Below are 16,133 nucleotides of genomic sequence, written 5' to 3' on the forward strand. Positions count from 1 at the left end.
AGTACCAAGACCATACTAACACCAAGACTGATCAGAGACCACGTACAGAGTACCAAGACCATACTAACACCAAGACTGATCAGAGACCACATACACAGTACCAAGACCATACTAGCAACAAGACTGATCAGAGACCACATACACAGTACCAAGACCATACTAACACCAAGACTGATCAGACACCACATACACAGTACCAAGACCATACTAGCAACAAGACTGATCAGAGACCACATACACAGTATCAAGACCATACTAGCAACAAGACTGATCAGAGACCACATACACAGTACCAAGACCATACTAACACCAAGACTGATCAGAGACCACATACACAGTACCAAGACCATACTAACACCAAGACTGATCAGAGACCACGTACACAGTACCAAGACCATACTAACACCAAGACTGATCAGACACCACATACACAGTACCAAGACCATACTAACACCAAGACTGATCAGAGACCACGTACACAGTACCAAGACCATACTAACACCAAGACTGATCAGAGACCACGTACACAGTACCAAGACCATACTAGCAACAAGACTGATCAGAAACCGAATTGAACTTGGCCAATTACCCCACTCTTCCGAGCCGTCCCGGTCTCTGCTCCACCCCCCTCTGCTGATCCGGGGAGGGCTGCAGACTACCACATGCCTCCTCCCATACATGTGGAGTCACCAGCCATTTCTTTTCACCTGACAGTGAGGAGTTTCACCAGGGGGACGTAGCGCGTGGGAGGATCATGCTATTCCCCCCAGTTTCCCCTCCCCCCCGGACAGGTGCCCCGACCGACCAGAGGAGGCGCTAGTACAGCGACCAGGACACACACCCACATCCGGCTTCCCACCCGCAGACACGGCCAATTGTGTCTGTAGGGACGCCCGACCAAGCCGGAGGGTAACACGGGGATTCAAACCAACGACCCGTTGGTAGGCAACGGAATAGACCACTACACTACCTGGACGCCCAATAACCGATGCTTTTAACTAAATTCTGTGAAATAAAATTAATTAAGACGCCATGCAAAATAAATCTTCATCTTACTTAGTGTCTGCTAAAAAAAATATTAAAAGTTCCTTTATCACGATGCTTCACCTTGTGCAAACCCCTTTTTCTTATAGGGCACAAGATTAGTTAGCCAAGTTTAATCCTTTCATTTCAGGCTGCTAACGGTGCCAAGACTTCTAAGAAACTAACCAGAAAAAAACTATACATATATATATATATATGTATATATATATATATATATATATATATATATATATATATATATATATATATATGTGTGTGTGTGTGTGTGTGAAGTTAATCTTGGCACTAACGCAGTGATTCTGGTTCACTTCTAGCAGTGATGGAAAATAAAGACAACTTTTTTTTAAACAGTGAAGAGAAAAGCGAGGACACAGTCCACCTAGTCTAGAGTGGTTTTCAGCACCGCACAACGTATACCTGTCAACTATGAAGTTGTCCCTATATCAGCAAGATGTTTATTGCGCTGCCAAAATGTGGCTGCCATTTCTGACGGAAAGCGTTTACTTGCACCTGCTGGGTTCTCGACTGCCTTCAACACTGCAAGCTCCACCAAACGTGGTTTACCCTTTAAAATAGCACCGACGGGCTCCATCACGTCTTCATTCATGTCGTTGTTGCGCTCGATCCCTGCTCTCTTGTCCTGTGTGTCGGATTGTCCTCTACGTACCCAGCTATTCTGTGAGGTGAGACGGGCACTAGTCTATGCTTTCCTATCAGCCCCACTGGAAGATGAGACCTGGGCAGTAGATTCAATTTTTCAGTCAATTTTGTGGGATTTCCAACCTCTACCGCCGAGTCTGCAAGACAGCGACCGTATTCTGTTCTGTCCCGACACGCACAATTCTTCCGCACTTACCGACAGACCGGACTTTCTGTGTCGTCAGGTTCCGGGCGCAGACAGCAGTGCTGGGCCCACAGCTAGTTTCCGGCGAAGAGTCGCAGAGCTTCAGAGTATACTTTACATTGTTGTCCTGGTCAATGGCCTCCCATTTAAAACTGCAAGACGACAAATGTAGCACAATGGCGGTTATCACCGAGATGCAGTTTCCTCTCAAAAAGGATTTTCACTGGATTTTAAACAAAAAGCAACACTTACACAAAGATTTTAAAACAAGTGCATGATATGTGTCAGATTTACATGATATAAAAATGATAAGAGGAACGTGACATATGATCTTATCCTCACTCACCCCACCCCCTCACCCCACCCCACTAGCCCCATCTAAAAGCTGGGACGCACTCCGTAAGAGCGAGTGAAACAGGAAAGGGCTGGAAGTCGGGTTTAGGATTTAGAAAAGAAAGAAACATAGGTAAGTCAGTAAATAGAAGACGGGGGGAGGGGGGGTTAGAAACTGGTAGAACTTTGCAGGTTACATTACTGACATAAATCAACAAAAAGTAGAAGAGAATACTTTAAGACTCCAGCCAAACTGAAGAACTACTACCCCAAGTTGAATTTTAAGTGCCCCCCCCCTTCACCCTCCCTTGGCGTTGCCGTCGTTTGGAGGCTGTTTGCTAGGGAAAAGTGCTAGCATATTCACAGGCGTTCAGAGTTAGCAGTGCTGTTGCTTAGATTCAGCTAAAGGCACGTCATCTGCAGAAGGCCATGTGGCACAACAGTCATCGGAGCATAACTACACTGACACAGTTGGAGTAGAACATGAGAAAATGTGTAGCAAGTCTTCAATACGAAACGAGAAATGTGTTTCAGGGCTGTGGAGTTCTTGATTTACAGTTTCCTGTGAGTCTTTACCGGATGTGTGCATCTCCCACCAGATATGGGTGATCCTTCAATTCGGGCCACTTTGGGGCTTTGGAAAAAATAAATTTCTTTAAAATCTGGTTTTATTTTCTTCTTTTCTTCCAAAAGCTCGATTGAGTGGTGTGGAACAAATATCTTAGCTTTGATCGTCCTCCAAAGTAAGTGTGATGTTATGGTGCTTTTTTTCAACGTTGTAACAGCAAAATGTGATGCAATGACACGTGATGGTCATGACAATTTTCCCCTTTTGGAGAAAAAGTTGGCCCAGTCTAAGACTTGCTAAGCTAACTTGTTAGCTAGCATACAATGTACAGTGAATGTACGTTGAGTAAAGTGAAGTTTCTTATTTCTGAAATAAAACACTCAGTTAGTGACATGTTTGGTGACGACGCCTAATAAACACACTGCCCGGTCAAAGTAAAGCTTTAATGCGTTTAACCATTTTTATTACTGTATTATAGAGGGGGAAGTTAAAAAGTCTGGGTTGGGGGCAAGCCCAATACAGTGAAATTCTGGCACATTTTGGATTTTCAACATACTGAAAAAGTATTAAAATGTCCAGAGGAACCATGACCTGGATGAGTGAGAACATTCACAGACATACTAAAATGTCATCACTGAGACACAAATCTGGTTTGGTTTTTCATAGCTAACACATCTCCAACAAATACAATCACTCCATCCATCCAGTGGTGGATCTAGAGATTTTTTCCTGGGGTGGCAAAGGGGTGGCAAGACTGTGTCCCAGAGGTGGCAGCTGCCACCCCTGTTGCCACCCTGTAGATCCGCCCCTGCATCCATCCATTATCCAAAGCGCCACACAGACCTAGGGCCAGTTTAGCAGTGTTTCTCAACCCAGTCCTCAAGGAACCCCTATCCTGCAGATTTTCTTTGCAACCCTGAATAGGTGTACCTGTTCGTAGTTATTCAACCAATCAGCAATGAATTTTGTCAGACGTTGCACACCTTGCATAATTAAGTGCTGCGAGATGATTGGTCGAGTAAGTACAAGCAGGGCTACCTATGCAGGGTTACAATGAAAATCTGCAGGATAGGGGGTCCTTGAGGACTGGGTTGAGAAACACTGGTTTAGAGTAGGGCCGAGTCACCTGACCTGCACGTGTTTGGACTGTGGGAGGAAACGGGAGCACCTGGAGGAAACCCACGCAAGACACGGGGGGAACAAACTCCACACAGGGGACGACCCGGGACGACCCCCCAAGGTTGGACTACCCCAGGGCTCGAACCCGGGACCTTCTTGCTGGGAGGCGACCGCGCTAACCGCTGCGCCACCGTGCCGCAAACATATTAAATACAATATTTTGTTTGTTTTTTTCTTGAAAATCTGCTCTGGGGACAGAAACACCCCCCCCCCTTAATTGACGAGTCGCCCACTTCCAGTTTCCTGCGAGTCTTGGCTGCATGTGTGCATCCCCGCCACACGCCAACCAACCCGTCCGACCATCCGTTGGCCACACAAGGAAATGAGTCACAACACTGACGCGCTTGCTCAAGCTGAGCCTGGCAGCCTGGCAGCCTCCTGCTTGCTGACTGGTCAGCAGTCACCGTCTGGACGGCAGACAGGTTGGATGGACGGCAGCTTGCTAGCTGCTGCCGTCCGCCGCTGCGCTAGTCAACAACACCGGAGGGGAGGGGAGAGGAGACCCGGGGAACCGAACCAAACAATTCCGGCACCGCTATCCTTAACGTAGCACGTTGTTCGGGTGCCGTTCCGCGTAAAAAAAAAAAAACCCAACACACACACACACGGTACCGCGGACGAGGCGCGCACAACCTACCCGGGGATCGGTTCTTACCTGCAGAGGTCCCGATACCACAGGTCCGAGCCCTGTCCGCGGGACGCCAGCGCGCACAGCAGCAGCAATGACGCGGCGAGCCACACGCTCGAGCTCACGCGGGTTCTGGGCGACGCGGAGCGGTCGGGTTGGCGCGGAAATCCCATGTTGTCCCCTGCGCAATCTGTCGTCGGAGTCCGGAGGTGGGTCGCTACATGATACAGCAAAGAGCCCGACGGTGTGCGGCGGGGCTAGCTAGCAGGAACTGGCCGAGTCACGTGACACGCCAGCACGTGACGGGCGCGTCACGTGGTGTGACTCAGAGACGGGCGGGCGAGGACGGAACGATGTCTCGCTGACGTCCAGTATAAAAACAGGACTACTTTCTCTCACACGTGGTTTGGTGTTGGAACACTGACCAGTCACTTGATCACATGTGTTATTTACTGTCTTATGGGGAATTTCCTGATGAATTCAAAATACCTATAAAACCAAAGGGGTATACTGTAATGCGCATGGATGGCCGCTGATTGACGGGTCGGACCCTTTAGTCCAGTGTTTCTCAACCGGGGGTCCGCGGACCCCTAGTGGTCCGTGGTGTAATTGCAAGGGGTCCGTGAAAATAAAATATCTTTAAAAAAAAGATCCTATGACATTTATAGAAATAGGATTATTTTACTCAGATGTGACTGAGACCTTTATCTACCTAAACTATAAAGGGTAACAGGACTTTTTTCTCTAATTACATCTGTTTCACAAGTGTAATTTATTGTATTTTAATAAGAGATCTCGCTCCCGTTTGCATTGTTAAAAGTTACTGAATACATATTCTGTTTTGTTACATATATCTGAAAGTTACTGAATACATATTCTGTGTTGTTACATATATCTGAAAGTTACTGAATACATATTCTGTTTTGTTACATATATCTGAAAGTTACTGAATACAGATTCTGTTTTGTTACATATATCTGAAAGTTACTGCATAAGAACTCTGTTGTGTTAACTATATCTAAGTTACAACTGAAAGCTCTTATTTTTGCCCCAAAGAGTGAATAAATGCTATAATGCAATTTAAAATGCAGCTTCTACTGTTTCTATCAAATTGCAACCCCCCTCCCCCAAGATCAGGTGGAGGGGTCCTCAGGGTAGATCAAAAATACGCAGGGGGGGTCCAGGACCCCAAGAAGGTTGAGAACCACTGCTTTAGTCGACTGGTTAACGTAGTCGCTTGCGGAGTGGGAGACACGGGTTCGCGTCTCGGCTGTGGCGACGGTCTCCCAGACTGCCCCCCCCCCCCGAATTCGCTTCAATACTGTTGTTTTCGATGCTGTACCAGAAGTGTCCTTATACGTCAGCGAAACTCCGGCGCGGTAGACCCGCCTTTTCATTTCGAAGATCGTGTGGAAGATATGCGTATTGGTGAAGCCAACATACTGAACGAGAAGCGCTCTTAACAAGAGGGACACGCTTAGTGACGTCACTGGCCCGTCATCTACAGCCGCGCTTGGACGTTTGTGAACCCTTTAGAATCATCGGTAACACTTTAGTATGGGGAACATAGTCACCATTAATTAGGTGCTTATTAGCATGCAAATTAGCAACATATTGGCTCTCAATTGGTCATTATGACGTACTCATTAATGCCTTATTCTGCATGGCCTTATTATACCACCAGTAAGCCATTAACTATGAGTTTTCCCTCTATAACCTCAGAATTATTGCTTATTAGTAGTACCATCTCAATATGCTTTGCTTAGTGTGGCCTTTATAAGGTGGTAGTACCACAAGAAGAGTTATTCTCCCTTACTGACACTTAATGAATATGCTCTGTTCTTACATAACAACACACAAAACTACAAGTGTTCATACTGTTAAATTACTGTAAATTAAGTTGTTGTTACTTAGAATATGTTCCCCATACTAAAGTGACATCTTGATCATTACTAATTCACTAGTAATTAAGTTTTTTTACTTAGAATATGTTCCCCATACTAAAGTGTTACCGAATTTTCTATATTTCTGCATAAACATGACATAAAACTTCATCAGATTGTCACACAAGTCCTAAAAGTTGATAAAGAGAACCCAGTTAAACAAATGAGACAAAAAATATTATACTTGGTCATTTATTTATTGAGGAAAATGATCCCAAATTACATATCTGTGAGTGGCAAAAGTATGTGAACCTCCAGGATTAGCAGTTAATTTGAAGGTGAAGTTAGAGTCAGGCGTTTTCAGCCAATGGGGTGACAATCAGGGGTGAGTGGGCACCTGTTTTATTTAAAGAACAGGGGTCTATCCAAGTCTGGTCTTCACAACACATGTTTGTGGAAGTGCATCATGGGAAGAACAAAGGAGATTTCTGAGGACCTCAGAAAAAGCCTTGTTGATGCTCATCAGGCTGGAAAAAATTACAAAACCATCTCTAAAGAGTCTGGACTCCACCAATCCCCAGTCAGACAGACTGTGTACAAATGGAGGAAATCCAAGACCATTGTCACCCTCCCCAGGAGTGGTCGACCATCAAGATCACTCCAAGAGCAAGGCGTGTAATAGTCGGCCAGGTCACAAAGGAGCCCAGGGTAGCTTCTAAGCAACTAAAGACCTCTCTCACATCGGCTAATGTTAATGTTCGTGAGTCCACCACCAGGAGAACACTGAACAAAAATGGTGTGCATGGCAGGGCTGCAAGGAGAAAGCCACTGCTCTCCAACCAGAACTGTGGTGCCCGTCTGCAGTTTGCTAAAGATCACGTGGACAAGCCAGAAGGCTGTTGGGAACATGTTTTGTGGACGGATGAGACCAAAATATAACTTTTTGGTTTAAATGAGAAGCGTTATGTTTGGAGAAAGGAAAACACTGCATTCCAGCATAAGAACCGTATCCCATCTGTGAAACATGGTGGTGGTGGTGGTGGTGTCATGGTTTGGGGCTGTTTCGCTGCATCTGGGCCAGGACGGCTTGCCATCATTGATGGAACAATGAATTCTGAATTATACCAGCGAATTTATTTTTTTGAACACTTTATTTTCCAATTTTCAAGTTTTTTTGGAACAGGTATACAAAGCACACCAACAACAACAACAACAACAACAAAAGGAAACATGTAGCAATCCCCCCTCCCCCCTAAGGCTCAAAAAAGAAAAAAAGAAAAAAAAGGACTATGCAGGGATGTCTTATTCCAATTCCACATAATAACCATATTTTTGAAGATAATATAAAGTTGTACACATATATCTATAAGTATTGTCGTTACAACCAGGTACATAAAAAGTACATTCAATAAAAGGGAAAACCTTCAATAAAGTCTGTGAAAGGACTCCAGGGCAAAGTGAAGTTTTTGTGGGTTTTACATAGTTTATATCGGGGCTTTTCTAAAGGTAGAAAGGACAGCACCTCCTTCAACCACTGCAAAAACGATGGCGCTTTATTCCACTTCCGGTTAAATAGCATAAGTCTGCGTGCTAGTAATGCTAGTGGTGCTTGAAAGTTTGTGAAGCCTTTAGAATTTTCTATATTTCTGCATAAATATGACCTAAAATATCATGCTAGTAATGCTAGTAATGAGGCAAATGCTAGAGCATTTGCCTCATTACTAGCATTACTAGCATTTGCCTGCAAAGTTGTGACCTTACAGTTAGGGGGCGGTATGCCAAAGATGGCTGTGTGAAAATCGGGGTTTATGGTCTGTTTACAGATATGTGAGAATACATTAAATATCTGTCCCCAATAACTGTTGAGGGAGGGGCATGCCCAGAACATGTGTCCCACCGAGGCTGGACTATGGCTGCACCTCGGACAGCCAGGGTGTGTGGTGGGAAAGATTCTGGCAAGCTTGTCCCCCGAGTAGTGAAGACGGTGAAGCACCTGAAACTGAATGAAGCCATGTGGTATACACAATGAGGACGTATGTATACGAGTGAAGCTGTCCCGCCATGCCTCCTCAGAAAGCTCTACACCCAGCTCTCTCCCCCATGCAGTCTTTGTTTTGTCCCAGGATATCTGTTTCAATCCCTGGATCAGTGTGTAAATTATAGAGACCCGTTTTCCCCCAAAGGGATCCATCTCTAGAATAACATCTAATTGGCTCCTGGGTGGCAGATACGGAAATGAGGGAAACACTTTCTTGGCAAAACTACGGATTTGAAGGTATCTAAAAAAATGGGATGTGGGTATGTGATGGTCTTTGGTAAGTGTTTCAAATGAGGCGAATGTTCCATCTTTAAATAGATCACAGGAAAACACCAGTCTATTTCTGTGCCAATGTTGAAATGCCTTATCTAACACAGATGACGAGAAGAATTGATTATTTGCTACTGGAAAAAGACCGCTAGCATGCTTTAACCCAAAATGCCTCCTAAACTGGAGCCCTATCCTAAGTGAAGCTTTAACCACCGGCTTTGTTATTTGTATGTTAGGATTATGTGGTAGTGGAGAGGTGAATATCGGTAAAGGATTGGATAAGAGCTCCATGTGAACCCAATCTGTACCCTGTTGATTCTCATATGTAAATGCCCAATGGAAAAGTTTTACAATGTTCGCAGCCCAGTAGTAACAAATAAAGTTAGGCAAACCTAATCCCCCTGTCTCCTTAGGGACCTCCAAGTATATTTTCTTCACCCTGGGGTTTGAATTGTTCCAGATGAATGATGAAATTAATCTATCTAATTGTTGAAAAGTTGTCTTAGGTATGAATATGGGAATCATTTGAAAAAGATAGAGAAATCTGGGTAAGACTGCCATTTTAACTATATTAACGCGGCCTGTTAATGAAATTGGTAGCGTTGACCACTTTTTAAAAGCTTGTTTTGTTCGTTATATTAGTGTTTTAAAGTTATGGTTATATAACCTCCCCATTGTATGAGTGACTTTGATTCCTAAATATGTAAATACGTTATGTACAAGTTTAAATGGAAGGCTAGAGTAGTCTCCATCAGTGTGGTTAATCGGAAAAAAGCAAGCTCATACCAGCGAATTTTTAAGGAACATGTCAGGACATCTCTCCATGAACTGAATCTCAAGAGAACGTGGGTCATGCAACAAGACAACGACCCTGAGCACACAAGTCCTTCTACCAAAGAATGGTTAAAGAAGCATAAAGGTAATGATTTGGAATGGCCAAGTCAAACTCCTGACCTTAATCCAATCGAAATGTTGTGGAAGGACCTGAAGCGAGCAGTTCATGTGAGGAAGCCCACCAACATACCAGAGTTGAAGCTGTTCTGTACGGAGGAATGGGCTAAAATTCCTCCAAGCCGACGTGCAGGACTGATCAACAGTTACCAGAAACGTTTAGCTGCAGTCATTGCTGCACAAGGAGGGGGGGGGGGTCACACCAGATACTGAAAGCAAAGGTTCACATACTTTTGCCACTCACTGATATGTAATATTGGATCATTTTCCTCAATAAATAAATGACCAAGTATAATATTTTTGTCTCGTTTGTTTAATTGGGTTCTCTTTATCTACTTTTAGGACTTGTGTGAAAATCTGATGATGTTTTAGGTCATATTTATGCAGAAATGTAGACAATTCTAAAGGCTTCACAAACTTTCAAGCACCACTGTAGATGTTTTTGGCCCTCATTATTTAATGACATACGGTGGCAGAAAGCATGGACAGCTCGTGATAAATACTGTATCAACAACGAGTTTAAGGAAGTGTCTTTCAAGATATTGCGTAAAATGTATCCGGTAAAGCTTGTGTTAGAAAGATTCAAACTAGATATTGATTATAAGTGTGATTTTTGTGGACTAGAAAAAGAGAGTATTACCCATCTATTTATATATACAAGAATGTTCTGGATTTATGTAGCCAACTTTCTAAAACAGAGACTTAAGATGAATATTGAAATAGATATGCTTGACGTAATGCTATATTTTAGTAAGGATACGATTGGGAATAACATGCTGTGTATCACACAACTAGTTATTATTCTTGGAAAATTCCATATTCATGAGAAAAAATCTACATCCGCCATCTACATCCTTCCACTAACCCCAATACGATAGCCCACATCCAAACCCTATGTTCCCACCAACCCCCTTCCACTGGACCTCCCCGCACTGCTAACCTGGACAACCTCAGACCTCTCCAGCATGCCCCCACTACGTTGCCCTCTCATTCCATCAACCTTGCCCTCCTTAGCACCCGATCACTAAATAACAAAGCCCTTATCCTACATGAAACAATCACTGATAATTCATTGACTTTCTCCTGCTCACTGAAACCTGGCAACAACCTGGCGACTTTTTCTCCCTCAACGAAGCATCCCCCCCTGGTTTTGGCTACATCTGCAGACCCCGTCCCTCCTGTCGTGGAGGTGGTCTTACTATTTTATTCAGTCGGAATTTCAGGACCACTGAGCTCTCACCCCTCACCGTCTCATCATTTGAATTCCTTGCCTTTAAAACCTGCTCAATGGCTGTCATTCTAATCTACCGGCCACCCACACCAAATCCATCTTTCCTGTCTGACCTCTCTGAACTCCTCACAATAGCCTCATCTCTCTCCTCACACCTACTACTGCTTGGTGATTTTAGCATCCACACTGATTTACCCTCCTGTAAGTTTGCACCAGAATTCACCACTCTATTGGACAATTTCAACCTCACCCAGCACGTCACTTTCCCCACCCATGTCAAAGGCCATATCCTTGACCTGGTCTGCTCGGTCAATCTACCAGTACACAACATCCATTCATCCCCATTTCCTCTGTCAGACCATAATCTCATCCAGTTCACTATTCCATCCCCAACTCCTCGGCCACACCTCCTCAGAGAAATAACATTCCGCAATACTAAATCTATTGACCCCCTCCAACTCTCCGATCTGCTCTTCTCTGCTCTCCCCCTGGAACCAGCCTCTACCTCACCTGATGATCTCACCAATCACCTCAACGCCACCCTGTCTGCCTCCCTCAACACACTTGCCCCTCTCAAAACAAAAACAGTCTCCTTCAACACCTCTGCACCCTGGTTCACACCTGAGCTCCGCACAATGAAACAGATTGCCCGCCAACTGGAACAACTCGTCAAGAAAACATCTCTCACTGTACATCAAGAAGCCCACAACCTCCACCTCTCTGCCTACAAAGATGCCCTCACTGCCACCAAGTCTGCCTATTTTTTCCACCATCATTAATGATTCCAAACGTAACCCCCACACCCTCTTCTCCACCGTGAACAATGTCCTCAAGCCCCATGCCAATGCCCTCTCCAACTCTACTTCTGAACAATGCAACTAATTTCTCAAATTTTTTGCAGACAAAATCGCCGCTATCAACAAATCACTGTCCCCTGCATCTGACTCGGCAGCACCTACCCCGGCCCCTCTTCTCCCCATTCCTCTTGACCTCCCTACCCCTCCCCCTGATCGCCGCCTCCCCCGGTTTGTTGCAGTTGCCCCTACCACTATCTCTGAACTCATCAGCTCATCAAAATCCACAACCTGCTCCCTTAATCCCCTCGTCACCCCCCTACTGAAGAAATGCCTCCCTGCCCTATGCCCCTACTTCACCAACCTTTTCAATTCCTCACTGTCCCATGGAATTGTCTCCTCTGCCTAAAAAACTGCCGCTGTCACCCCAATTCTCAAGAAACCCGGTGTTGATCCATCCTGCCTCAACCACTACCGGCCAATCTCCAACCTCCCCTTCCTCCCAAAAACCCTGGAATGCATTGTCGCCACACAACTCCAAACCTACCTACAGTCCAACAACCTACTCGAACCCCTCCAGTCCGGTTTTCACCCACTCCACAGCACTGAAACTGCACTCCTTAAAGAACATCCTCGTCCTCCTCGACCTGAGTGCAGCCTTTGATACTGTGAGCCACAACATCCTGCTCACCAGATTGAAAGACGTCGGTATTGAAGCATCGTACTCAGCTGGCTCCAGTCCTACCTCTCCAACAGGTCACACTTCATCTCACTTCACAACCACTCCTCTGTTTCATCCACAGTCACACTGCACTCGGCCCACTCGTTTTCATCATCTACATCCTCCCTCTTGGTCAGTTTCTCCGCCATTTCAACTTGGACTTTCACTGTTATGCTGATGACACCCAGATATACCTCAGCACCAAATCCCCTCACAATCCACCCCTCTCTCACATCAACTCCTGTCTGTCTGCAATTAAAGTCTGGATGCAGCAAAACCTTCTCAAACTCAAAAGTGACAAAGCTGAACTCCTCTTCACTGGCTCCAAGTCCACTCTCAGCCAAATCAACAGCATTGCACTCACAATTGATGGCACTACTGTCTCCCCTTCCTCCCAGGAACGCAACCTTGGTGTGATCCTTGATCCCACCCTCTCCCTTGAGCCACATATCTGCCAAATGATCAAATCCTCCTTCTACCACCTTCACAACATTGCCAAAATAAGATCCTCTCTCACACGCCCTGCTGCTGAGATACTGATCCATGCCTTCATCTCCTCCCGCCTTGATTACTGCAACTCACTCCTCTATGGCATCAGTGCGAGCTCTATCAAGAGACTCCAATTGGTCCAGAACGCATCCGCTCAACTTTTAACTTTCACCAAATCCTGGCACCACATCACCCCAGTCCTAAAGACCTCCACTGGCTACCCATCTCCCACTGGACCAATTACAAAATCCTGGTTCTTACTTATAAAGCCCTTCACAAACTGGCTCCCCCATACCTCACCGACCTCCTCTCCCCCTACCAACCCTCTCAGTTCCTCAGATCCACCTCAGCCTCCCTTCTCTCTACCCCCAGGTCCAACCTCCGTGGCTTTGGTGACCGAGCCTTCTCCAGAGCAGCTCCCAGGCTCTGGAACTCACTCCCCCAAATCATTAGAGACTCAGAATCCCTCCCACTCTTCCAATCCCATCTCAAGACACACCTTTTCTCCATTGCCTTCTCGTGCCCCTCCCCCCTCCCGTCCTCTCGCCCACCCCTGGTCTGGGGCAGGCTGAGGACTGAATGCTTGACCTGCCCCCTCCCTCAACTCCCTCCCCAACTCCCTCCGCAAACGCATCGGACACTGCTGCGGTCTGCCCACATTCAGGTCATTGGTCGGGACTCACCTCTTCAGACTTCATCTGTGGTTCATGTGATTTATGATGTTTGTTTTTCTTGCCCTTTTGTATCTGTCCAATTTGGGGAGTACTGCTGGCGTCATGTGTGGCTGCTGCTTCTCCCTCTCGTACCCCCCCCCCTTCCCGTCCACCCCTGTATGTCTGTGTTATGTTTATCTGTCGTCTTGTTTTACCCCGTTTATTGTAAAGCGACTTTGAGTATTAGAAAAGCACTATATTAGTTTAAGTTATTATTATTGTTGTTGTTGTCTGTGTCTTTGTTTGAACCGCTGTATATGAAAATGTGTTCTATAAAGAATGAAAAAAAAAAGTTTTGCTTAGCCAGGACTACAAAATGTATTTATAAAACTGCGATGCTAAATATGAATGTGTGCATGAGCCCGGCTGAATGTAGGTGGTCAGTAAGTGCCGTTAAGCTGGTTCCCTCATACAGTCGTGGTTACACAACTGATCTCATATGGAGGGTCCCCACGCAGCCATATTAAGTAATGTGTTAAAAATAAATACCAAACCATAAGTTTTATGATCGTGTCAGATGATATTAAAGTTGCTAATGGGCGTTAAATAAGTTGAATTCACGCGTAATCCACCCGAAATCACGTCTTTTACTAACAAGTTGATTGTTCGATTCTTATATTGACCTAAGTGCAAAACGGTTTAATTTTATTTAGCGTGTTTTTTATAGTTTGTTGAACTATTTGTGTTTGCCCACTGCACATAGGTTTCGAGTCAAACTTCTACTGTATTGTAGCGAATTGGTGGGGGGGGGAGGGGGCAGCCAGGAACCGTCGCAGCCGGGACGCGAACTCGGGTCTCCCGCGCCACAGGCGACTACCCTGAATTCGCTACATTGGTGTCAGAAGCGGGATGGTGAGACCGTGAGGCCATCGGAAGCGCGTGCGCCCAGAAGCATGAGGGAGCTGATATGCTGAAATTATCTGAACTGCGGATTTTAACAAAATTCCTGGCTAACATTTCTGCCTTCTCCATAGCTCAGCAAGCAGTTTCTTCCCCAGTATGACTTTTTGTGCTTTTGATTGTTTTACTTACTACTGTTTGGGCCTTCTTGTAGTCTTAATAGTCTGTAGCGAATGTCTTTTTTTATTCTCTAAAAATTCTGTTTCTTTGCCTACTTAGGACAAGATGTTGTGTTGCTTGTAAAGCCCCCAGAGACAAATTTGTGACATTGGGCTATACAAATAATAGTGTGTGGAGTTAGAAAACAACGAGACAGGAGACGTGAGAGTAGACGTAGTCGAGGTAGTTTACTAGCTCCAACTTAGCATGTCATACATTCGACAACGACACTGAACTCAACTGTCAACCGGAAGCGGAAGTGCATTATTTGACCCCTCGCCTCTTCCCTTAAAGGTACACCGTCCTCTTAGGTGAATGTCTCTTGTTATATAGATGTGGGTCACCACAAGTGTTAGTTAGTAGCACTTTATGTAGTATGGAAAATGAAAAGTCCAGTATTTGCTATTTTATGTTTTGTTTTGTTTTTGGACGTCAATGACAAGTTAGCTAGGTAGCTAGCGACCCCAAAAAAGGGTCACATATTGTTATTTTAATCAAGCGGACTTTTCATGAACTGAGAAGGCTAAAAACAGGAACCCATTAGCTGGACAGCCTCCCAGCCTATCACTGCAAAATACTGCTGCTGGGATTTAAACCCTCCCACAGCAAGCTACACTATGTAAAAACCCATTGCTTTGTAATATGGCTTCTACTTGCTACCTGCCCTAGCTTTATGTCCCAGCATACAGATAACATCATATCAAACATATAATAGCAAACATGGGACGTTTCATTTTAATGGAAATAGGTTTATAGAACAACTTTATTGAAAATCTCATCCACGCTACATAGCATTAGCTAGCTAGTTTGTTAGCTAGCTAACAAGGTGATCAACCAGTAGATGAGTTGTCGCCTAAAAGTACGCTTTCTTGTGCTTTTCAAAAAAACATGCCCTAGTATAAACAATTGCAAGGCCGCCGAAATTCAGCCTTCAAAGCCGCCCCGAGCCCGAGAAGACAGATAGGTGAAGTTTCAACCAGGCAGAAACCGAGGAAGTTTGTTTGTTAGGCTAATTGTGTTTTATTTCCAGCTTGCCCTAATTTGTCACCGGTGGACATGATTTTTGAAATTGTGAGGTCGAGTGACTGTAGCGGAGGCTAATTAACACTCAGCCCACACGTGTTTATGGTTTGTTCTTGTAAGGGATTGAGAAATCGTCTTCATTAAAAGTTTAGAATAACCCCCCCCCCCTATTTTATAGATTAAATACAATGTGGGTTTACATCACCAAGTCAGTAGGTGGCGCTGCAGCGCTTCTGGGGATCAGTACGAACTGGCGCGAGCTTGAGTGACAAAGTATTTTCATCGTGCCTCTCTTTTTGATTCACAGATCCACGGTGCTATTTAGCCTGTGTATCATTTGCTGCCGCTCCGGATATCCCCTAGGT

At 45.0% G+C, this 16,133-nt stretch overlaps 1 protein-coding gene across 1 annotated transcript in view; it reads right to left on the minus strand.

Moving 5' to 3' along the window:
* The window catches only part of igf2r (insulin-like growth factor 2 receptor), a 103,578-nt gene extending 98,196 nt beyond the window's left edge, over window positions 1–5,382 (minus strand). The window contains exons 1-2 of the mRNA XM_056294635.1: window positions 4,624–5,382; window positions 1,901–2,040 (exon numbers count right to left, since the gene is read on the minus strand). Coding sequence (XP_056150610.1) covers window positions 1,901–2,040; window positions 4,624–4,769 — 286 coding nt within the window. The 5' untranslated portion in view covers window positions 4,770–5,382. The remainder of the gene's footprint in view (window positions 1–1,900; window positions 2,041–4,623) is intronic.
* Between the last annotated feature and the right edge of the window lie 10,751 nt (window positions 5,383–16,133).

The sequence above is a fragment of the Lampris incognitus genome, chromosome 15 (assembly GCF_029633865.1).
Source record: "Lampris incognitus isolate fLamInc1 chromosome 15, fLamInc1.hap2, whole genome shotgun sequence".
Lineage (NCBI taxonomy): Eukaryota > Metazoa > Chordata > Actinopteri > Lampriformes > Lampridae > Lampris > Lampris incognitus.